Genomic DNA, 26,543 nt, shown 5'->3' on the forward strand with positions numbered 1-26,543 from the left:
TTTCTTTCGTTAAAACATATGCTTGAAATAAATTTTTTTTCTTTTAAAGTTAATATACAATCGGTATAATATGTATTATATATATATTTTCTATTATTATGCAAATTCGACATTTTTCATTTTAACATATATTTTTCTTTCTTTTTTCTTACAAAAGAGAGAACATTTTCTTACAAGTAAATATATACAGTATATAAAAATTTAATAAAAATATCTTGAAATCGATTTGGATATGTAGACGAAGAATGAAGAAAATAAATTTAAAATAATAAATAAAATTCCACATATCTTCTATAGTTCATCTTCTTGATTATATTACTCACGATCTGGTATGTAGACCTTCCTCATCGTAAAATCGTAAATTTAAATGGAATATTTATTTAAAATAATAATAATAATAAGAATGTCATCTGTCTAGTATTAGAATAGCTTATTGAAAAAAATTAAATTTCAAATTATTCCTTTTTTTAATTAAATAAAAGCAAATTTCTACTTAAAAAAACACCTCTAAATAGCGCTTATTTTTTTATAAATGCATACAAAATATCCTTCAAACAATGGCCGTTGTTAACAGGTTTGACAGTAATTTAATTAAGAATTTAAGTACAATTTTTATATTTTATAAAGAATTAAAATACATATTTTAATTTGAATTAATTTTATAACTGTTTATTAATTTATTTTTAGTACGCGTATACATTTTTTTTTAAATTAAAAGTTATTTAAATTATCAAAATTAAACGTTAGTAAAAGATAGTCGACGTTACGAAAAGTTTCAATTAATATAAAAATAATAAATTAAGAAAATAAAAAAAATATTCCTTTTATTTTGAAGTTTTCAGCTATCTTCAAGAATTTGGTTTCGACATAAATCTATTTGAAGAAGGAGAACAGAAGAGAGAATATTTAATGAGAGAGTTACAAAAGTGCTTTGAATAATAAATATGCTTCGAAGCTATAGAGAATAGCTTAAATATTAAATTGTGAAATATTGATTATTCTCTCTAAATAAATTATTAATCACTAAAACTATCTTTCCGACAATAAAGAAAGTTTACATTCTAAATTGGCACGAAAGTTTAATTTAATTATTCTTTTGATAAATTCTTTTATAAATGGTTCGTTTAAATGTTTGTGTATCTGTTGATCGTTTTGATAAGTTTTCAGACAAATATTACAAAACTTTTATTGGTAAAATTTTATTAATAAACATGCCGAAAATATAGTTTATACTGTTAAGTATTAATTGTAACGATATTTTGTGTGATTTCTGTAAAAAAGAATGAAGAGAAATCGTGCTTCAGAGAATCTTTAATTTTCTATATACACTTGTGTTACAGACTTGATAACGTTAAGTATAAAATCAAAGAGAGAAAGCAGAGATATGAGAGCACCTGAAATATGCCGTCAAAGGTAGTAATCTCGGAATTCTCTGAAGTGCACATCAGAGTTCATTGCACAAAAAAGAATTCAGTTCCATTGAGATATAATCCTTATCCCTCTACCTGGTATCTTGGTTCCATTGCTTTCTTCGTCTCAAACACAGTTTTGGATGATTGCTGTTGAAAATTTATGACTATATTAGACTTTCAATCGCCTACACAACTTGTGGATAAATTTTTTTTTATTAGAATTTATTATAACGAAATATAATCCTATGACACGAAAATATCAAATTTAGATAAACAAGATAAATAAAACTACTACAGATTGGCTAAAAGTTCCATCTTAATTTTGAAAATGAATATTATAAAATCTGTTAAGATTATAGAAAAATATCTTGAAACTTATCTTCTAAGATCGTTGACTTTCAAAATTTATTAAAACTCAGATCAATTATAAAATGACAAATGAAAAATAATTAATCATAAATTGTTTAAATTAAAAGAAAACTGAACATGACTTTTGATGAAAGATAAACTTTTTGCTAGTTCAATAGGTTATACTCGATAACTGTTAGACAAAATAATTGAAAACCAAAGCAATATTGAACCATCTGTAAACAAAATGAAACCTAACTAACTTTTTCAATAAAATTTATTTGTTATTTTCTTGCCTTTGGATACTTTTTTCTTATACATCAAACCTCCGGAGACTATTTTTTAATTAACTTTTTCCACAAAAAGTTTCTAATTCCTCACCATATTCTAAATATTTTCATTTAAAACAAACTTTGTATTCATTTTCAAACAAAAGATAGATCCATCTTGTACATATAATTTTAATATAACTTACATAATTTTGTTAGTAAATTAAAAGATAATAATCTTACCTATACATGTATAAACCATCTACTAATTTAAACACATCTTATATTTATATTTTATAAATTAAATTACCTTATAAACAAAAAAAACAGGCAATTTTTATTTTATATCGTTCTATTTATTTTCCATTTATTCACCTTTCTAGAATCGAATTTTAAGTTATATATTAACCAATATAATTACTAAAGATCGTATCTAAAACTCCATTAAAAGCTAATTCACTCCAATAGAAAGAAAAAATTTGTTATTCCGATAAAATCACTAATCCTCTTGAAATATCCAGAAACAATTTCGGTAGAGAATAGATAAAATCTAGTGTTATTGGCACAATCTAAGATGATAGTGGAACCAGAAAATGACTAGTTTGAAAAACTCAATTTACTGACTAGAACTGGTATATCAGAAGAGAAAGTAAACCAAACCAGTTTCTTTCTTTTTTTTTTTTTAAATAAAATGAATAAATATAAAAACTTTTGGCATATATTCCCGTTAGAAACTGTACGGAAAACTCACGAGAGCCAAGAGAAAATTGAGCATTAATTCTCAAAACACGCTTCATTCCCGGTTTATTGTCTTCATTGCTAAAGTCGGAGTCTGTATGACGAAGGGAAACTTGTGAAAGATAATTTCTCTTCCCATTAACTGCTCTAATGTGCTGTGACCGACCACCCTTTTAGCCCAACACTTCGTATTTGGATGTCGTTTATCTTTTAGCTTCATTACATCCGCTAAGATGAGGAAACTACAGAAAGAATAACCAAATATTGTTAGCAAGATACCGTACTAGCATGGATGAATGGAAATGCACCACTCCCAACAATTGAGATGATTCAAAAATTAAAATAGAAGCACAAAATGAAACATTATACTTATCTTCATTCGTTCGGTTATTATTAAACCTTTTTTTTTTGTTTTTTAAATATTGTTACACACATTTTACAGAATTAAAAATCCATTCGTCGTAGCGATAAATGTTACTGGAACAACGGAATAATAGAGAGATAAAGAATAAAAAGTTTATCTTCAAAATTATTATTTTCTTTTTATAATAATGTTTTTGTATATTTTATTTTATTATTTTTTTCCGAAATTATTATAATAATAATACCCGTAATTTATTTCCAATCTTGCGTGTTGTAAAAATGTCTAACAATAGGAACTGTTAATTAAAGTTTTTATTTTCTTTCCGACAGAATATTTTCGCGTTGAAAGTTATTTAATTCCAATAGAAATAACGTCGATACTCTGTTACAACCGACACTCACAAAAGATTTACTAGTTTTAAAATAAATAAAAAATCCGCTATATAAATTCAGAAATGCATTTAAAATATAGAAAAGAACATTAATTAATGAATTTTTTTTGGAATTAATTCTGTATGCCTAATTACAATAAACGTTATTGTAATTAAGCATACAGAATTAATTACAATAAACGTTATTGTAATTAGTTTTGGATCGTTTTATAAAGAATTTCGAACGAGTTTTGTAAAGTCGCAGTGAAAGGAAATTTTCGAAGAATCAACCAAAATATCAGGTGAGATCTTTCAACACGGAATTTTTGCAGTTACGCCCACGAGATCGGTTTGAATTGATTTCGTACCGTGGAATGCCTTAAAGATAATAAACAGTATCAAAGAGATAAATTGTGAGACAATAGAGACAACCATCGGAATTTCCTCCGTTTTCCACGATCTGTCACCATTAGGATCTCGTCACCTCATAAAGGCACGATTGGCTTTCATCCAAAAAAAGAGATTATGGAGTCTTCCCACGACCAAAATCTCATTGTCAGTTATCGCAAGTTCTTCTGATAACATCCAAGTGTGAAATGAAATTTGGAGACTGGCAATAGAAAAAAGAAAAAACCCATACTCACTATTACAAAGACAATCTCCGCTGGCAGTGAAGATGTAACAAGGAAAAATCCAAGAATATCAGTAGCATGAGAAGCACTTTATACAAAGTTTGTTTTCCCATTTTCTTATGGGATAATTTTAGTACATTTATTTTCTTGCTAGAAATTTTCTGTTGAGTAATAATATGACAAACTGAAAGAAACAGATTTACAGTAATCGTCCACTTAACAACTGACTTCACATTTTGTTTGGGTCCCGATTTCATCACTTGGCGTAATTTGGCACGATCCAAACAGTAGGATGTTCCATCAGGGCACTTTGTTCCACGTATTAGCTGCAATAACGACGAGAAAAATTAATTAAGAAACTTTAAAAATAACAAACATTAAATTTAATTTTATATATTCTCTTGTTAACTTTTATAATGAATATTGAACGAGAAAAGTTAAGCCGTGAACAATGTTTAATCTTTTGTCGTAAAAATACCTAAAATAATTAAAGATAAAAAAGGAAAAAAAATGTCGAATTTAAAATTATCTCAAACACGAAATTCCAGGACATATTCATATTTATTTATTTAACATTTTTTAGTATATATATTTGAAATTTTTCTTAAAAATGCAGAAATTCTTTTAAGTGCTTGTTTGCTTTTTTATGTATATAAAAACACAAATATTTGCATAATTTAAATTCTATAGAATAAAAAAATATATATATATATTTTGTTCGGAAGCAAAACTTTTTCTTTTTTTTCTATATCAAAAAACTAAACATCGATATAATTAATATATTTTTGATAAAATTAAATTTCCTTTTTCTCTATACGTTTCGTAAACGTATTTACAAAACTTAATGCAGTTTTAAATGCGCAAAAATTATGTAATAGATTTTAATAGAAAAAGGAAGATGTATATCACATAATAATCTTTAAATTTTTATATTAGACACGTTGTATTTTTAAATTAAAAAAGTCGAAATTATAAGACTTTCTCAGATGTTTTTATATTTCAACTGTAACTCAGTTTAGATGAGAAAAATCGATTTTACATTGCTTTAGGATATTAAGTACAAAAGAAAAGAATGAAACAGTGGATATTATTTATAAAGAATCGATTTAATATAACTAAAAATCTTCATTTTTTTTTACATGTGGTATATTCATCATTAAGTAAGAGTTAAAAGTAGTTCAATGAAGTTATAGTTTAGTCTAAGAGATGCATTTCTGAAAGCACTGGTCTATCTTTTACTTATTTTTTTGAATCCACCCCTGACCGAGTGGATAAAATACTGTACTTAGTCGTGGGTTCGCATCCCACCAATGCGTGGTGTTTCCCTAGTTTTCGCCTGTCTAACACCTAAATATGAGTCAGTTTCCTATAGAAAATCTCTCATAAGGTCTTTCTACTGGCAGCTGGCTCATATTTAGGTTTGTTGGAAGATCGCCTAAGTGTTGAGTTGCATTATTCCATCAATCCAATCTTTTCTCTTATTTCTATAAAAACTTTTATCAATAATTATAATAAAAATATGTAGAAATGTCAAAATTAAACGTATTTTATTTTGTCATTTTACGTAGTAAACATGAAACAATGAGATGATCAACGCGTGACATCGTCCAGAAGTCACGCTAGTCATCGATCATCGATGTGTAGCTATATTTGGCTTGTAAGAGAAAGATCGTATGTCATACCACCTCCTATATATTTAACATTATGCTCAATACACAATGATAATTACACTAATAATATTTGTCATTCATTCATCATATTATTTGAATTATTGGATGAATAACTAAACCAATTCCGAGCATAACAAATTTAAAATATAATATTAAATAAATAAAATTCCGATAATATAAGACGAAATTTTTAGAAATAATACGATTTTTTTTAAAATATAACGTTAAAAGATTGCTCTAGTATGAATCTATATATCATAATTTTGAGCGAAAATGTCAAAATTTCCATTTGTTCGAGTTATATTCGATCTTTTGTGCGCTAAATAGCACAATCAAAGGAATGACAGATTTCTCGCGTCAAGATTTTCACATAAGAAATAAATTTATATATTTTAAAGTCGATAATTCAATTCTGGTTCAATTCTATTGAAAAGTCTTCTAAATATACGCTTAGAAAACGTACAGAATCAAGATTTAATTGCTTTAATTGGTTGCAGAAATCCGCAAGAAATCTGCCAATCTTGTGGATTTTAGATAACAAGAAGGCAGACGGAGCAATTTAAATATTTAATTTCCACTGAAAAGTGGAAATAAATTAACTTTAAAGCACCCTATTTTACTATTTATTTCTTTAAACTTAACGACAAGAATTAAATAAAAGTATTTCATTAAAGACTAAACGAGTATTAATGAACGAATTTAAGCTATCAACAGTTACAGTAAATAAAGATTTGGAAAGAAAATTTCGTGCAAACCTTATTAAAATACTCTTTAATACTCAAGTAGTCATGTTTGTAACATTTCATTAAAATTCCAGGTAAAAGCCAAAATGAACTAAGATGCTTTATAATTAAATTTCCTTTCATTTAATATTTCAAAAAGCAAATTCGTTGAAAGGAACGCCCTGGAGGTCGTTTTAATTTCAAAACAATGCATGAAGAATTGTAAATAGAAATGTTACTAAATTCAACATTCAATTATTTTGATTTATGATTTGCAAGTTCGTGGCAATCTCCAACGATAAAGTTTTGATTCATTCTTTATGTAACATTTAGTTATTTTTAGAATTATTTACAAGTATAATTTACGAATAATTATCGTTAATTGTTCTTCAAACATTACAGTAAGATATTCTAGACGTTTCAAGAATAATTCTCTCTTTTTAATTAAAATTACCATCATTTAATGCGATGGCTTTATGTAAATAAATGACAAATAACTCGCACAAAACATTATTATTTGCTCAAAAAAGGGGGAGAAAAATGTATTTAATTTAATCTTCGCATCTAATTTCTTGTATAATTTAAATTAATTAACAATTTTATATATTTATATATAAATATTAACAAATAATTACCTTGATATTGCATATCTTTATACAAAGTAGGACAGGTTTTGCCCTGTATAAAAAGAATTAAAAAAAGCGTTTGAAATTATTGAAAATGTTTTTAAAAAATGAATTTATCGATTTAACTTCATTAATTACAAATTTATTAGAGAAGAATTATTAATGTTTTAGGGTGTTGCAGGCGACTGCACACACATATATGTATATAGATAGATGAAGTAGTTCCTGAGTAATATCCACAAGAGAGCAAAATGTGTGACCTACATTCGGCCGGGAATCTGCGATGATCTGAAACTAAGAGATAAAGGACTTCTGCAGTTGAGTAAGAGTAATAAATAATACAAGAAAAATACTGAGAATCGAAAGTCGATTTGGTAGGCAGAGCAGGCACTGGATCGAAATAGCATCTTAGGTGGAAAGTTAAAATTGATAAGAAGATTTAAAAGAAAATTCTTTAATGATTGTCTAAGTTGGTCTCTGTGTTATTTTTAGGTAAATTTCGATTAGAGACTTTGTCTGTTTTCATCATTTTCATATTGGAAAGTCGATTAATAGCAGTTTCCTTGGTAATTTTATTATTGCACCAAGATTGAAAGTTAGGCATTTAACAAAAATATTGCCGTTCAAATTGTATAGCGTTGGAAATTTATCACTGAAAATAGTTTTTTGTAGTTCAATACGGGAAGAATATTTTAAAATGAATCAAAGGAGATATATTTTGTAGAAATGGCATCACATACCTCGCTCCTTCGAAAGTCTATGTTCGTCCTGATAACGCGTTGGTTTAGTGGTAAACTAGGTCGATAGTTGTTCCCTAATGGAGCTTTGGGATTTTTCTCATCACCTTGCATTAATTTCCGAAGTATGTGTAACTATATCAAAGAAAATTAATAAACTTTACATTAAATTATCGATCGGTAACTTATAATGAATTGCATTGTGTTAAAAACAATCAAATGAAATTTTACAGAAACTCATTTAAAATATAATTTATCCCATTCTTTTTCTCGGTTATAATACCTTTATTTTTTTTTCTTAAAGCTCGGTTTATATATGAAAACACAGTTTACATAATGATCTAATATATTTCTTCATTTCATACAATATAAGTTTATATGATAAAGAAGATACTTAATCGATTTAAAAATAAAATATTTATAGCTGATGCATCGGAATCCTTTTATTATTTTAGGAAAAAAAGTGTAGAGAGGATCATTTAGAAATTATTATAAAGCTGCTTCGTATCCTATGGGATATGACTTACTTTCTCATTATATGAGAATATAGGTCTATAATTTTTTAGGCCTTATGAAATTTGTGTTCAGAGTTGCAGAGATATTCTTTTTTGGAATTTCTATCAGAACCGACCGAAAAATAATACTATCGTAATTTGAATCAATGCTATGATGCCGCATAATTTTATCATTAATGGATAATCATCATATTGATGACTTTCCAATTTATTCGAAAATAGACTATTGATTTCTCATCAAATAATCTTTCCATATTTTATACAATTGAATAGAAGGGTTTCAATTTGTAAGTCAATTTTAACTATAATGATCAGTTTCGAATATATTAAAACTATACTTTTTACATTTTACTAGTTTTAATCTCTATTAAACTAGATTAAAATAAAAATTTCCTTCACTACTTTGCATGAAAAAATGATTAAAGATTTCTCTTTACTCTACTTTTATTTCTCATTAAATTTCTGTACAAAGCTCTGATGAGTTCTGAATCTATACATATGAAGTTACGTATAATAAATTTAAAATATTAACCGAATAGTTTGGCATTAATGCAATATAATATTAATGAAAATGGTAAGAAATCCGATTCTAGTTGATATAAATTGCAATTTATTACTCAAAGTTCAAACAATAATCAGCGTACAAGTTCTTATAAATGTTCGACTTTTGCATATTAGATGAGAGGATAGATTCTGTTTCATCTCAATATTCGTCAACTATGCAATCGACTTAGATAATTAATAATAATTATAGAAATCACCTGCAATTTAGCTTTGATGTCAGTAATTAGAATGGTGAAGAGTTGTTAGGTAGTTGCTTTAATGTTCGGTCATCTAATGCATTTATTTCGTTTATTATTATACTATAATCAATAAACTTATTATTGCTATAGCTGTAATCGGTGAGGACACGAATACTGATACTAAAATAAATTTATCGATAATATCTTTATAGAAAAGATTGAAATATTTATTACCTTAAGTTTAATTACTTCGTTAATTCGAAATTTTAGATGTAAATGATGGAGTTAAATGTATTTATTTAAATAATATAATTATATATTTATTAAGAACATTTTTAAGTTGACATATTTGTAAGGTTTTTTTTTAATGTCAAATTATTACTGGATTATGTGTGACATTAATGATAAAATTTTAGTTTTTATTTTAGTATAATTGACAGGACTATTCTTTTTTATTTTATTTTTTAAAAGAATTTACTATAAAGAATAAAGTTTTCTAGATAAAAAAAATGCAAGAATTTGTGTTAAAATTACATCTCTCTCTCCCTCTCTTATAAAATCTGCTTGAATTTAAATATTTTATATGAAAGTTAATTTCAGTCGGCTGAATTTTATAGTAGCATTAAATAAAATAATTTAAACATTAATTTAAAACATAATTATATGAAATATATTTTAATAAAAGTTGTAAATAGAATCCTGTTATTTAAAAATAACTTTTAAATTTATTCATTTTAAAAAGTAAATTAAAAGTTACTCCTCCTAACAAATATTTACTAAGCATATAAATCTTAGTGCTTTTATGCAGTGGAGTAGCGACAAAATTTAGGACCTATGACGAAAATTATTGCTTTTTTTTATTTATTTTTCGATATATCTATATGTATATATATCAAATTTAATATTAAATTATATATAATTATTATTGATTTAATGAATAAAATAAAAACTGTTGGAACTTCCGGTCAATTGACGTCAATGGCTGAAACCACGCTGAATATACCCTTGATTTTGTGGTTTAAAAGTAAAATTTATACTTATAAAACAAAATTGAATAAATATTGAATAAAAGCTATCCAAATTTAATCAACAAATACAAATGGATATAAAAAAAAATTGGTGAGAGTAAATATATTAATTTACTTATAGAAAGTAACTTTTTAAGTTTAAAAAAATACAAAGTTATCAAAATTTAATGAATAAAGAATAAAAATGAATGATTAAAATAGAAGGAGCTTTATGGTCACGAGTTACGCTCGATGTTAGTTTTAATCTAAAATGACACATCTTCTGCCGAAATCCTGCTGCGTACATCGATTGGTCTCCTGCAGAGTGACAACAATAACTCCTAAGAGACAAATTGCTTTGAATTTGGATTTATTTAACAGAAGCTGGTGACATCCGATCACATTAATAACTCAGTTATAGAATCATTATTGTACAAACCAACAAATAACAGTATTTGCCATGTGAAAGCTATTAATTTTCTCTATCTTCCCTAACAGAAATCATTCTTCCTTAATGAATTTCTACAGAATCTATTTCAAATTTTAATTACTTCTTTATAACTATAAATGATTTTTAAGTATCGTTTTTTTTTAAACAGTTATTTATTTATTTACTAAAAGAAGGGATGATTTCTACATAAAATTGAGTTGCCTCAAGTGCAAACTTCTTAATCAATGGTCCGTAACGTTAAATGAACATTTGCACACCACCAGATGAGCTGTTGGCTGTAAAACCAATTTCGCGCACCATCTTTCATGTTAATAAGATATTTTTATTATACTACTTTATATATATATCACTGATCCATGAAGCATAGAAAATATAACGGTCCAGTATTCCGGCTTCTTTGACCTGGTTAAAAATTACTGCGCCATTTTCTGACTGTGATATGGCTATCATATCTTATTGAGAATGAGAGATTTACCCCCAAAGGTACACTAGTGTGGTATATGAGATGGCACGTACTTAAAGAATGTGGTCTAATAAAAAAGAAAGTCTATGCCAAAATATATTTTATTCATGGTTTAATAGTTTTAAAAATGCCAAGTTTCTATCGATATGTTGAAAAATCACTTAAAATAAGAAAATAGAAAATAAATAATGCAATTTTATCAAGAAAAAACCGTATAAAATACTTTTAAAGTTTCGTAGAAAGAATTAAGGTTTGAAATTAAAATTAATTTTACTATTTTACTTAAACTCGAGTTGATTAACACGTTTGCTGCTGTAAATGAATATAATATTCAAATTTTAACACATAACTTCTTAAAATGTATAATTTAACGATAGCTACTGACGACGGTCGCTTTTATAAACTAAAAGAATATTTAATATATTAAGATTTGACGTCATATACAGTTAATATATGCCTAATTATTCTGATTTTAGAATCTAAACAGAATTTTTATTCATAAATGTTTTCGCATTTGCCCGATTTCACGAATTCGCTTTTATAACAAATGCAAAAATTTGTCTAAAATCGGAAAATTTGCTTCGATTAGCCGTAAAATAATTTGCATAATCGGGCGAAACACAAGAAACGAAAGATATAACGTTTGTTGACTCCTTGGTTTAATGGCTATTCCCCAAATTTGAATAGCTGTAGACATCATTTCATGAAACTATTTAGTATTAAACGTTCGAAGTCGTAAAGATTTTATATTTTACAATAGAAACATTTGGTATAAAAATATATAAGAAAAAGAAAAATACACTAACCTGCTGTCTGGTGATATAAATGGGCTTGTTCATTACTAACCATGTAACTGTTTCATAGCATCCAGGCATTGTTAGAGAACCATCATATGTCATGAAGAATTCCGTGTCTGGAAGCAATCCGTGGACGGACAAATGTTTCATTGGTACCTCCTGACCTAAAAATCGGGAAAAGTATTATGTATAATCCTAGATATTTTCTGGAATTCTGTACAAAAGAGAAGAAGAAAGGGGAGGGGAGGAAAATGAGTAAATTTATAGGAAGTTAAGTGAAGACAGCTTAAAAGAAAAGTTTACTGGTCGTTAGGAGACGAAATGCAGTGGAGACAAAAAGATTTTACTTTCTGGCTCAACTAACAATGCTTTAGTTATACTAACTGGGAGAAAGTCTATACTGTTCAAGATTCTAGTAATGGAAACAACACTGTCCATTAGAGTTACAATCTCTTTAGTACTCGTTCGACAGGATAGCATCTATTGATGTCGCAGTAACTATTGCTCTAGGAGAACGAGGGCATTTGTGACTCATAAGGAAGTCGAAATGGATAATGATCGACAAAACGTTAAGAAAGCAGAATAAAGTAAACACTTCAAACAGAATGCTTGTTAACGTTGGAAAATGGATTTTGATGTTATTATGAAAGAGTTCTTTTTCCCCCTTTCTTCTGCGAAGAAAAAATATTGCACTTATTAAATTACTTTTAACAATAAAATGAAATTCCAACAAATTTTTAACACTTCAACTATTAAATTATTATTATTAAAAAATATTTTTTAAAGGATAGAATATTTTCGAATTATATTAGTTTGCTAAAGTAAAATAATTTACTGGAGTTAGAACCGATTGTATTAATTATTTTCCCTTTGAATTGTTTAGTGTAATTGCTCTCCGGAGAGTTGTTAGAAAATCCAACTATACGTTATGTAAATGGTCGAGATATATTAATTAAAGAATATCGAGCAATTAGTAAAGTTTTCTAATTGTTTATTTTAATTTTACTTTATTGTTTTAGTTAATGAAGTTGCGTTCAGAACTCAGATACACGTCAATAATACCGTAAGGAATCAATGAAAAGTAAACTCTCAAAGGAAATAGTCTTGTCAAAGTGTTTCCTTTTTTCCTTTTCTTACAACGCGATATCTAAAGAATTTCCAGTCGGAATTACAGAAAGAGAAATCTTTTAATTTAAAGACCTTTTCTTTAGTTTATTAACAAAATTTTAATACTTGTAACAAATATTCAACCTTTTTTTACAATTACAATTCATGATTAATCGTTTAAGACCGAAGAAAATATTACATTTGAAATCATAAATTTCATATCGAGTTAAATTAAATGCCATCGAAACTACTGTTCCGTGCAATAAATGAAGAAAATGAAATTTATTTATTGGATTCTACTAATGTAGCACAGTAATCTTTTATGAAGAGTATAATTGTAGATCATAAACCTTTATATGATTAGTTAGCCGAAAGCTAATTGTAATTATCAAGAATCTAATTCAAACTTCTAAGGAGTACTCGAGTCAAGTATTAGAAATTTTCATGAAGTTTAATTGGTGATTAACTAAATACGGTTCTATAAGATTCTAAATTGAACTTCGAATGGACCAAATCTTAAAATATTGTAGGCGAATTACAATTTCATATTGTTTAGTAATTTCGATTGATTTTCAAAGAAGGATCGTCGAGTTTCGAATGATTGAAAGTAGCACCCGTATTGGATTTACCAAGTCATTTTCTTTATATCGACGATTTTCTGTATACAAATTTCTATTTATACAGCGGTCGCAAGAAGGTTGTAGACTGTGTATTTGGGTAAAAGTTTTTCTACGAACATCTGCGCTAGCACAAAACACAAAAGTAAAAAAAGATTCTATGTAAAAGGAACTTATCAATTCTTTCTACTACAACTATTTTTTTGTGTTAGACACAAGAATGGCTTTCAAGAACTTCCAAACAGGAATTGTATAGCTGGAATAAATTTTAAATAAGCGTAAAATATTCTTTTACCGAATTCAAAAGTATATAAAATTATTACTAATAATAGATTTTATAATAATTGATTCTCTTCGATTCATTTATATAATATGAATTTACATTTTAAGAAATTAGAAGATATTCTCCACAGATTTCGGTTTATAGATTAACATCGAAGTTAGCGAACCGTGCTAATCTGAGAAATTTCAAATCATCTGGAGAATTACTGGTTCCTCGATAGTAACGTACTAACCGTTACAATCAATGATGTCCATCTGGATGAGTATACATGGACTAATTATGGACGGAAGATATGTCATCCAAGATGGCTGCCATCCGTGACGATCTGTTCGGAAATGCTCGTTAATTATATGACTTCCTATTACCGAATCCGGTCTCTAATTAGGAAACGTTAGACAGGTAAAGAAGATCTCTTTACAGGTTTCCGAATAAATCAATTAGAAATACTGGTTAAAGTTTTCTCTAAACTTTAAGATTTATGAAAAGGAAGGACATACAGCAAGGTTAAATAAATCTACCTTTTAATGAATTTTTACTTATAAATGAGTTTGTTGGGAATTTATAATGTATTAAAACAAATCATCTCCAAAGAAACATTAAAATTAATTACCAGAATTTATTGATGTCAGTTTGCATTTGGAATTCAATGGATATCATTTCTAAACAGGGCATTGTTACAAAATTCAGGTGAGTTTAGTGCTAATTAAAATATGACATTTGAAATAAATCGCTTAAAATATCTTCTTTTAAATAAATATAAAACTTAATTAATAATGTTTACAAATTAAACTTTCATAAAATTTTTATCAGCTTACATATCGAATAGTCGTCTTCAATTTCTTGTAGATTAATAATATAAGACTTATTTAAAATATAAAATCATATGAATTTGGGTTTTATAGATTTAATGGGCTTTACACCTGAGATTATGTTGATGAATTTATGAAATCTGCTGATTATTTCTATACGAAATTAAGTTATTAGAATTTACAATAACATTTTTTTATATAAAACTGTATGATTTTTTGTAAATTAAAATAAATTAAAAACTATTTTGCTAAATAAAAGCATTTTACGGATAAAAATACAGCATAAAATTAATTATACAAATTTTAAGATGAGAGTTTTTACGTAGAAATCTATCATCAACAATTTCTGATAATTGGGTTTGATTTCTTAGAGATTAAATTCTAAAAAGATTACTTCGAGTAAAAAATATATCTTTTTCCCCTTAAAATTAAAAACATAAAATATTCAATTTACATATTATATTAGAAATGAATATACACGAATCGTTTCAAAAGTATTAGTTAATGTATATGTATAGTTTATAATAACAAATTTCTTTGCAAATGTTTAATTAAGCTAGACTTCAACAACAACTCCTTAATCCACATTAAGTTTAAATTAATTATTTATTGATTTTAAACACAAATTTTATATATATTTTCTGTCGTCAAACTTCTTAATCTTACCTTAATCTTCCATCTGTTGTTATATCTGCCTATTTAAATATGAATATTCTTAAATTATTCAATGCTTTACCTTTCCAAAATAGAAAATGCTATTTGTCTTTTGTTTATATAATTAAAGTAGATAGATTACATTTTAATTCTTCACTGAGAAGTTTGAAGTTATGATTACTTTTGCCTAATTTTAGACAAAATTAGCCTATACTTATATCAGTATATGGATAACTTCTATATATATATATATATATACATATAGAATTGCTAGAAGGAAAGAAATATTTTCATCAGAACTATAGAAATATGGATTTTTATTAACGCTTAACAGGTTAGAATGGTAATATATCGAAAAAGTTTAGTATTTTGATGACAACAAAACATACTCACTTCATTACTGGATTGATGAGGTTGTGTCAACAGGCAGCTGTTCTAACCACACATTGTTTTTTTGAGGTGGAAAAAAGCAATGTTATTACAGCAGGCGTCAATGACGTCATAAGGTCGTATAAATAACGGCTTTTGTTAGATCGATCCTTTTACAGGAAGAAAGTTGTATTTTCTAGAGCCAAGAGCTGATCAATTGCATCTACAGTTACTCTGCTACGATCAATAACGTCCCAAAGAGGAAAGTAGTCAATAGCTTCTGCTTCTGCACAGTAGATATTTGTATTCCATCTTTCTCTGATGCAAAGAAATCGACTGATATAATTTTTGTGGCAAAACTTTTTCTCTTTGGAATCGAGATACTTTATTGCTTTGTTCTTGCATTATTTCTACTGTTTTTTTTTTCTATAACGTATTTAATACATAAGTGAAAAATAGAAAACGTACTGTACATTCAAGCAAAACCTGTTGAAACGTCGCAATTAATTAAAATCGAGTGTAATCCAGAAGTAATTTTTACTAAAATGTGTAAATAAAAATTAGGAAGTGAACATTTTATTTAAAAAAATATATATTTTTTCGAGTTATTCTGAGTTGTTTATTGATACAAATATGTATTTAAGAGTGGAACATTACGAGAAGATGGGGTTATAAAATATCCATATAGAATTCTTAGGTGGTTCATCAATTTATACGTTCTGTCTTTTGCCGTAGCATTTATCAAGCAGACATTTTACACTAGTAGTAGACGTGGCGGATATCATACATGGCAAGTAAGATAGATAGCAGTGTACAGCTATTACCAGATACACACAGAGCTGCTAGAGTTGTGTCCTTTTTCAAAAATGATACCGCTTGATACGTAGATAGTCGCCGGACTTGTATGTTATCTTTATATTTGCGCGAATAATAATGAACTATCCTCGTAGTGATAACATCTTTTGCCGACACATTGCATTGTTATCGTCACATCAACAAGTTGTTTAATGAATTTGAGCCGCTGGCGCATTTTCCTGTCATAAAAATTGAATTATAGTGCCTCTGGTTGAGTTACTGCATTAATATTAGTCCAGAATTAAAATTTTAATGTATATATATAAATTTGTTTAAGAAACATATATTAACGATTGCTTAAAGCGGAATAATTTGATTTTTATACAATAAAGTATTTAAAAGGTTTAAATTAAGTCATATAATTTATAAGTTTCTTTTTTTTTTCATTGAAGATAACCAGCTTCCAGTATGAAGAACCTTAATAAAACGTATTATTCGATTATACAGGGAATAGAAGCCGCTATTAGAATGAAAATTGCATGTTTATAATTTGGTTCCATGCTTAAAAAGAAAGTTTCACTACCTAACAATTTTCGTTTGTAGAAGATAAGAGAAGTAGACAACGTCTTTAAATTATAACGACGAAGTTCCATTCCACTCTCAAAACATCTAATTATGATCGCAGTAGTCTTGTTTCTGTAAAATATAGTTGGCTAACAGTAAAGTGAGTTCCATACATCATTTGATATGTCATCTTATTAAGAAGTGGGATAAAATAATTCCTTCGAGATCAACATAAACTTCAAAAATGATAAGCATGCATTTCTCTACAAGTTCTTTTGTTCTAGAACAAGATTTAACGGCTTTGCTATTATGTTGAAAGTTATGCCATTTATCAAATAAAAATAATACATTATATTTAAGAGGATAGGAATCATTTTTAGAGGAAATTTTACAATTTTTACTTTCATCCATTCTACGAAATTAAATGAGTATAATTTAAGAGATTTTAATGAGTATTACAGCTATTGATTTTTCTAAAGAATATAATTATCCGTGTAACTGAGAATAATTATATCTCTACGAATATCTCAACGAATAATTTATCAAATTGAAATTAATTATGTAAATTAATGAATATATGTGTTTGTATGTAATCTTATACGTTTATAAATACGTTTAAAACTTTACGGCAATGTAATTTAATAATAATTAAATTCAATTTTTGAAGCAACTTTTATATTAAATTTATTATTGATTTATTAATTTTAATTTATAATTTAAATGCCACTTTATTCAAAGATTAAACGATGGTTATATTTTAAAATTCGTATCAATTTTAAGCGAAGTTTAGGAAAAAAAAATTAATATAATTTTTAATTTAATTTCATTTTTTAATCCAATAAAAAATTTTAAAAAATTATTTTATTATTACTTTAATAAATTCTATTTCATTAATTAATTTTTTTTAAATAAATTTAATTAATATTAATTTTAATTTTTAAAGAAAATTATATGCAAAAAAGCGATTTATGTAGTGAAATGCATTACAGAATAATTATTTTTATTATTATTATTTTCCAAATGGAGAGAAGAAAATTTAAAGCGAATTACAAAGATTTATTCTAAAAAAGTTTCTTTTCTTATTAAGGATTAACGAAAAAGTCATTTTCATTTTTATAATATTATGCATTAAATTATTAAAAAGTCTGTAGCACTGCACTAAAAATAATAACATACGTTTACATAAGATCAAAGAATTTAAATTAAAAAAAAAAATTATTTAAAATTTATCGAATGATGAATAAATAGGAAATGAAGTAAAGGAAATGATTAAAATTTTAACTGAGAAATTATTTTAAATAAATTTATATATCATTTAATATAATATTAAAATATTTATAGTTTAATAATTACTGAAACCAAAGATGCAAAATCAAATTAGTACTCTGAAAGGATATGCTAATGCCATTTATTATATACAGTAGGGTCAAGCCTCTGACAACAGCCATTGAGAGGAACCATTGTGACCATTGTTCGGAGGTTATTTTTGTCCAAAAAACAGAAAAAAATACTAAAAAATGACCGCTGTTTTAAGGTGGCCATTGCTGAGATAAGGTCGTTTTGACTGTATACTTATTATTTTCAGTAAAAATAGAATAAAAATAATAAGTGTAACTAACAATTTTGTTAAAAATATGCGTACTTATAGCTGTGTACTTCTATTTAAATACACATATTTAGTTTATATAACATCATTAAAAGCATATGCCATAATTATGAAAGGAAACCATAAAATTTAATGAATTATACAAAATTATTTTACTAGTCTGTTCAATTTTTAATTAAATGTACGGTACATATGTATAATTTTATCGGAGAAGAGCATATTTCAAAGTTATTCTAAGAGTTTATATAAAAATCTAAGGCTTGTTCTTTCGGATTGTAACGTGTAAACTGTAGTAAATTGTGGACCTGTTTGTTACTGCAAGACTACAAGCTTAAAGTAACAACCAGGTCTACAGTTTACACATTTTATTAGTAAAACAGAGTATATGGTTGGGTAAACATGCCATTCGCTGCATACAGCACCAGACTGCTAACAAATTTCGGGACGGGAATATAGCCTACGGCAAATATAGACCCGTGTGTATGTGTATATCGTCGGTCGGATGTCTGAGCGATAAACGGCTCAGGATCGTATCCAGGCGGTCGAAAAAACCCCAGAAATTTTTTGAGGATTGAATTAAATTAATAGGATAGGGAAATCGTAAGGGAAAATGCCTCTTGGAAGGGCTTTCTATGGGAAGTGGCCCTATTTAGATGTTACACATGTGAAGCAAACCCGGAAAACTCCATACGGCCAGATCGTTGGTGAGGCGCCAACCAACGTTCAGTGGTTTTATCCACTGGTAGGCGTTTTTTTTTTCGGAGTGGTCTGTCCTGGATATATGAACTCGTCTCTTGTCACTCGATCACCCTCGTAACGGGACTGACCGGTTGAACCTATGAAGAACTTGAAAAAAGGCTCTCTTAGTGTCCAAAGCGCTGAAAGAGTAAAAATTAAAAATCATGGAGGCCTGCGGTTCGAGTTGTGATCAGTTATTTGCAAAGTAGAAGTTACAAAATGCACATTGTGATGGGAGAATATCATTTTGTACGGGCCGTTCTACGGTGGCTCAATCAAACTTTCAAGTAATACATTGCGCTTGCCGTAAGCCAGATGTCGTTTTGTATGGGACGGTCTGAGTTAAAATAAAACTTTAAATATAATAAATAGACAGCGCTTGTATTTTGTCTGTTAATTTATTTTTCTAGCGTGAAATTTAATGTATATTCAAATAAGGTAAGACCGCAGAACAAGGGCTAGTTCATCATCGGTTACAAACAAATGTAAACCTAATATAGTCATTTTCCTATCAAGATATTTTCACTTTGCTTTATCAAAATTATTCTTTCAACCTAAAATAAATAAAGCTTGATATAAAGTTACAAAAGCACGCTACTTCATAAATTTTGATGTAATTTTATCGAGTCACAGCTGTTTATTTTATAATAATATTTTCTAAACTCCTTTATATACATTATTCCAGTCTTATGGAAGTTTCTAAATTTTATCAATTTACTTTAAGTTTAATATTTCTTTAAAAGTTAGAGACTTTATCGTAGAATTATTTATAAAATTCACATAAATCTGATAAAAAGTTAAACAATATTATATTAGAAACGTCGAAAGTTATATATATTTAAAATAAATAGAAATAAAAGAGATCAGGAAACAAAACAAAAAGTATAATTCCACTTTTTTACGGTGGATTTATTTTCTATTACCTTATGATTACATTATTGTAAATCGAAGGACAATGCATATCTCCTAGAGAGTTCCTTTCATCCTCAAAAGAAGATAGGAAAAAATACAGATATGTTTTCCAGAAATGTTTTGACGTTACAAATACCGAACAAGCTAAAGAACTATTGAATAAATGACAACCATTCAATATGACTGTCTCCGTTTAAGTGTAATGACGTTTTGTCTGAAGACATTTTGTTTGTCTAACACTTTGGACATTCATTGGATCTAAGGGATTGTCAAATCATCGCTATATCACTTCCCACTTGATCCTGCTCGTAATTTGTTGGAACTGTCAAAGACGGATCTATAAGAATCGCCAAATAGCTTAATGGGCCTATCTGTGTTTGGTGTAAGAAGGGTCATAACATCGAACAAACTACGAAGTCATTTGAAAGACAAGCAGTTTTTCATGTCTTTATTTATTTATTTTTTGTTTTTCTAGTTGTACCATCGAAGACGTACGATGATGTTTCTTGGCAAATAAAACTATCCATTGGAACTCACTAAGACTTAAAGGAGAATTAACTCTGATGCTTCTAATACTTCAACTTGATTACATTTTAAGGATATTGGATAATCGAATTTAATTTGATGAAGACAAGAAAAAACACGGTGTTACGGATGTTTGCACGCATCAATCGCATTTAGAGATACGGAATAAAAATAATAATGATTATTGAAGCTTAGAGGTTATGCAAATAAATTCACATTTACGTGCTTCGTGATCGTTTTATATGTGAGATCGAGGTGTGAATTAATCAGACGGCGATTGTTCGCCACCTAATTGCACATGATGGCAGACAAGTCATTACACGGTGCAATAATGAACAGTGCAAAATGGGTGTGAGAACTCCAACCGAACCAAGACGTTGGGAGGAGGTGGCCAATACCGTTTGATGACGATAATTAATGCTGCCTTTCAGCTGTATTACGACCCATTTACACTAAAGAAATCTATTTTATGTTTTTATACAAATATTTTATAAGATAAACCATGAAATGATTGCCTTCGTATGTTTATATTTTACACAAATTTCTGTTTGCATAACTAAATTAGTTAAGCGCTTAACTGTTTTTTTTAATTAAATGATCAAATTAAATATTCATTAAAATGAATTGAAAACAATTTTTATTTTATTTCAGAAGTTTAAAAATATTTACTCCATTTTATCACATAATTATCAAAGTCAATAAATAAATATTTAATTTTGAGAAATTTAATTCTTTATAAAAGTGAGGATTAAAACGTTCTCTTTTACAAATTAAAAATAAAATTATAGTAAAATATTTTCTAATAAATGAGCCGTAACTTAAACCAGAATCAATAAAAATGTTTTCGTTATTGTACATTACAATAAAGAATATTAATAAAAGAAATTGCTCATTGGACATCGACATGTATCTTTTGTAATTACACAGATAAATAAACAATAAATAAAACATCCAATTAATACGAAAAGATTATTGAAATAACAAGAAAAAAAAAGCTTTAATAGTTGTTTAATAAAGAAAAATTCCTTTCATTATTATTAATATTTATTTAAAACAAATTTTCTGATGTATTATAATACATTTGATTACGTTATTTGATATTTTTGATGATCTACAAAACGAAAAAAAAAGTATATATTTTTCCAGCTATTATTTAAATTTTATCTTAATGGATCTAACAAAGAAAACAGAAAGAAATTTAAAAAATAAATTTAAAAATTCTTATCAAGTTGCATTAAGCAAGTAATGTTAGTCAATGTTATAAAATCCCAGGTCATATAAGAATAAAAAAATTAATTCAAGAAATTTATATCGTTATATTGAAAAAAAAAAAGAAAATATACCGAATAAAATCCTTTATTTAATCTTTTAATATATATATATATATATATATATATATATATATATATATATTTCTTTTGTCTTTATTTAAAACTATTGTTTATAGAATTTAACTTGTTAGGAAAAAAAATTTCTAATCATTTTGCAACGTAAAATCAAGTGTTTTAGTTAGACTTTTAAAATTCCATTTTATTTATTTCTATTTAATCTTTAGTTTGAATACCTAATGGAAACTGATAGAGCAAACTTAAAGAATAAGAAATCCCATTAAAACAATCCTATTAAATGTAGAAGTACTTCCACTTTTATACAAGCAAAACATGAAATTTAATGCAATGACGAATGAACATGAAAAATTTCTTAATAAAAAGTAAGCAAAATAATTTGTAGAAGGATTGAAAAACTTTTTAATTATAAATGATATTTATTTATTTATTTTTTTCGATTTTTCAGTGAAAGAGTTTTGTGACATTATGCAGAGATTTTTTTTTTCGGAAGTTCATGGTTAAGATCTCTCTCTGCTTGAATTTCATTTAAAATCTGGAAATGTCTTAAGAGATCTTGTTTTAATTGAAATTCAATTTTAATGGTACAACTGTAATCCAAGCTATAGAAATCATTCATTGTGAGAAAATTCGAATTTTAATTAAAACAAATAACATCAAATACATTTCGAAAAAGAATTTTTAAAGGTTTGTAGAATTTTAATTGCGTGTTACGGTATTAACATTTATTTCATTGTATTGCCGAAGAAGTAAATTTAACGGAATATAACGGAAAAATAATTAATTAAAACTAATAAATCGGTTAAAAAATACGATCAGATTTTAATTTTTTTTCTACCTGATAATTTTTTAAATGAAATTTTAAATAAGAAAAAAAGGGTTTAGAAATATTGAATTTTTTCTACTAAAAGTAAAGCTCTAATTCATTTATATTGAATGGAAAATGAATTTATATAATATATTTAGAAGGATGTAAAAAAGACCAAATGAATATAACCTATGACCCCTCGAGCAGAATTTAAATAATAGAAAAAGGAAATGGACCTGAAACTCAAAATAAAGGATAATTTTTAAACAGTTATTTAATTAAATTAAATAAATGTTTATTTATTTTTTAAAAATATAAACCGGATAAGTAAATATTATAAATATAACTAGATTTATTAAAAACTTTTAAATTAATAATTATAAAATTAAAAATAAACATAAATATTAACAATTATTAACGTTTAATCTAAAAAGTTTTTCAGCTAAAAAAAAAAATTAATTAATTAACATTCGTGTTATGTTATTGTCCTACGAGACAATTATAACAATTATATTATTTGTACAAATATTCGTACAAATAAGGAAAATTAATATTATATTGTTTGTTTGATCAGTAAAACTATTAGATTGTGAGTTTCTTCCGATGGATTAAGACCTTAAGATAAGAGAGAAGAGAGTTTGTTTAGGTCTCTCTTATCACAGAAAATAAAAAAGAACAAGGGAAAAAACAAGATATTGGAACGAAAACAAAGCTTGATTCCCAAATTAAGAATCTTTCTGTCTATTTAGTTACCATCATATAAACAGAAAAATATTGATTAAAAACTCTTGGGCAGAATGTAAAATGACACAAGAGAATTCTTTTGGTTTTATTAGACTGCAATTTAAAAAAATTCTAGACCTATAAATTTGTACTGTCGTTCGTCTGTTTGTCTGTCCTTCCTTAATCTCGAGAATGGTGTTAAAAACATAGACTTCAAGACCAGATATGTAGATACTAGGAGTAGAAGTTCCTGATTAACTATGTATAAACTTCAGATTTAAACCGAAAGTCGCGTTATTTCAGTTCAAACTTTCCCTGGGAAGAGTTAGATAGATGACCTGCACGACTCTATTGTTAAAGGAAAAGTATGATGTACAGGGGCAAGACACTACTAATTTGAGATCGAGAGCATATATTTTAAATTAAATAAATTAAAAATATAATCACAAATTGCAGCATTATGACGATGTCACGATAATTTTTGCTCGTTCTTTATGATATTTTTATGTAAAAGTTCTTTCTTCATATAAAAACGAGCTTAAAATATTCCAAATCGTATTTTTATAGATTGTACCTTCGAAAATTTGATTTTAATTTTGTATAATTAACTTACAAATATCCAAATATACATTGTATCATTATAATTTCTCTTTATACATTACAATTAATATCTATGCTTTTGATAGATGATATTCGCTCATCAAATTTATTAGTCGAACAGTTTATATTCATTACTATTCATAATGTTGCTCGTTTATAGAAATAAATTGAAAGTCAAAGCGATGGAATTCAGATTAAATAATTAAATCACGCGAACTAGAATTACGATTAGTCTACTCCAAATGTAGAAAGCCGTCCTTTATCGGATAATCTTTCAGAAAATAGATTAATCATGAAAAATTTATAAAAATATTTATCCTTTTCATTAAGGAAACGATAAGATATACGAAAGCTTAAAGATAACTATTAAATATTTACTCTAGTCATTATTATGTTAAATCTTAAAAATATTTTTCGAGATAATTACATAAATAAAGTTATAATTAACTAAAGAAACTGCTGAATACTGAAATCTTCCACTTAAGGAAGCAGATAACTTAAAGTCACTAATCTAAATATATAAAACAGTTGATATATAACCCAACGAAACTTCTAGGAAAACTATTAAGTTGTCGAGATTTTCTGTGCCATTATATTTTTATGAATAATTTTCAAAATTATGTATTCTTTATCATATATTTTACTATTTGTTTAACGGTAACCGAAGCAGAAAGACGAAGATAATTAACATTCTTTTTACAGATACCAGAACGTTAATACAGCTTTAAACATATTGAAGGAAAAAAAATTAATGTTTTAAAAGTTGATTTGAGTAAATTACTAACAATAATTAATTAGGATTATTCAGAATATACAGAATTTCTACTCGGTCTCTCTATACGGGGTGGCCCATAAACGAAATAGATGGTTCAATTAAATAGTATTAAAAATATATCTCGGTTCACTGCCTTTTGGAACAACTTATATGAAAAGTCTAATAACGAAAAATATTGAAATTATGTTATTTTTACTATAAATTAGTATTTTTATGTAGTGGTATATAAGTTTTTCAGATAAATTAATACAAATATTTTAAGGTTTATAGGATTAGTGTTGTAAGGAAAAAATAAAAAAAAACATGTTCGACTTGCAACTGAGCTCCCTTTTTTTGCATGGAATTTTATGAAAAAAAAAAATTATTAAAAATTAAAGAATCTAACTTCATTACTGATCAAATTTATATCGCTGACGAAGCGGTTTGCTAGAGTATTTCATCATTAAAAAATCTTGATCAGTAGCAAGGAGAAAAAGTTTAAAAAAACGAATTGCATTTATGCTACGTTCAAACTATAATTATGATTGATTCCATGCATTAAATTAGTAGATATCGAAGAAGAAAATAACCAAAGGCTTTCGATAGTTCTCTATTTGTAACATACAAAAGAACAATCTATAGTTGGATGACAAGAGATTTATTTCTTGATTGGTTTCATCGAAATTTTATTCTGTTTGTGCAGAACTAAAGAAAATAAATGAATGAAAGTTGTCTAAAAAGATTCGTTTTTTTAAAAAAAATATATAAAATATTGAATAAAAGATAAGAAATTGATATAAAGTTTTATTCATATTTTTTCCTTATTCGTAATATGTTTAAAGACTAAAAACAAAATCATGCAGACGAAAATTAATTGTTAGAAAGCATTAATGAATATGGACAAGAGGATGAATTTTCTTCCATAAAAATTACTGACTATTTAATATATAATGAAATGACGAAAGAATGTTTTATAGCTCTACAGAAGAAGGTATAAAAAAAATAAATATTTCGAAATTTTAAATGATAATGAATTCATCGAATGCTTGCTAAATGAAGCGCAGGAAGAGAGAACGGATGTTATTACCGTTTCTTATAACTTATTATAATTGAACTTGACATGTAGCTATCTAGTTTCAACAGGCTCGAAGTTGTTTAGCCAGCGAAATTTTCGTGATATAAAAACATTCCACTTTCAATAAAAGAAATTTATTAAATCGAAAAATAGAATTAAGTAACGGTATTCCAAAGCAAACAGGAATATAAATAAAAGTAATATTTTATCATTTTAGATAAATTTTTATTTAAAAAAATAAGTGAAAAATATCAATAAAACTTTCTTGCGATTTGTAATCTTGCATTCCTTTAAAAATCTAAGTAAGGAGTTTTGGAAGGAAACATTCCATCTCCTGAAAAGTCAAAACGTGCGACGAATATATCGAAGCAAGGTTTCAACTTCACTCACAGAA

General features: G+C 26.7%; 1 protein-coding gene across 1 annotated transcript in view; it reads right to left on the reverse strand.

Moving 5' to 3' along the window:
• Positions 1 to 1,293: 1,293 nt before the first annotated feature.
• The window catches only part of LOC136975151 (carbonic anhydrase-related protein 10-like), a 100,913-nt gene continuing 75,663 nt past the window's right edge, over positions 1,294 to 26,543 (reverse strand). The window contains exons 7-11 of the mRNA XM_067270179.1: positions 11,874 to 12,028; positions 7,892 to 8,023; positions 7,161 to 7,203; positions 4,146 to 4,459; positions 1,294 to 1,559 (exon numbers count right to left, since the gene is read on the reverse strand). Coding sequence (XP_067126280.1) covers positions 4,434 to 4,459; positions 7,161 to 7,203; positions 7,892 to 8,023; positions 11,874 to 12,028 — 356 coding nt within the window. The 3' untranslated portion in view covers positions 1,294 to 1,559; positions 4,146 to 4,433. The remainder of the gene's footprint in view (positions 1,560 to 4,145; positions 4,460 to 7,160; positions 7,204 to 7,891; positions 8,024 to 11,873; positions 12,029 to 26,543) is intronic.

This window comes from Centruroides vittatus, unplaced genomic scaffold, assembly GCF_030686945.1.
Source record: "Centruroides vittatus isolate TY-2023 unplaced genomic scaffold, ASM3068694v2 contig_364, whole genome shotgun sequence".
NCBI classification, from domain to species: Eukaryota; Metazoa; Arthropoda; class Arachnida; order Scorpiones; family Buthidae; genus Centruroides; species Centruroides vittatus.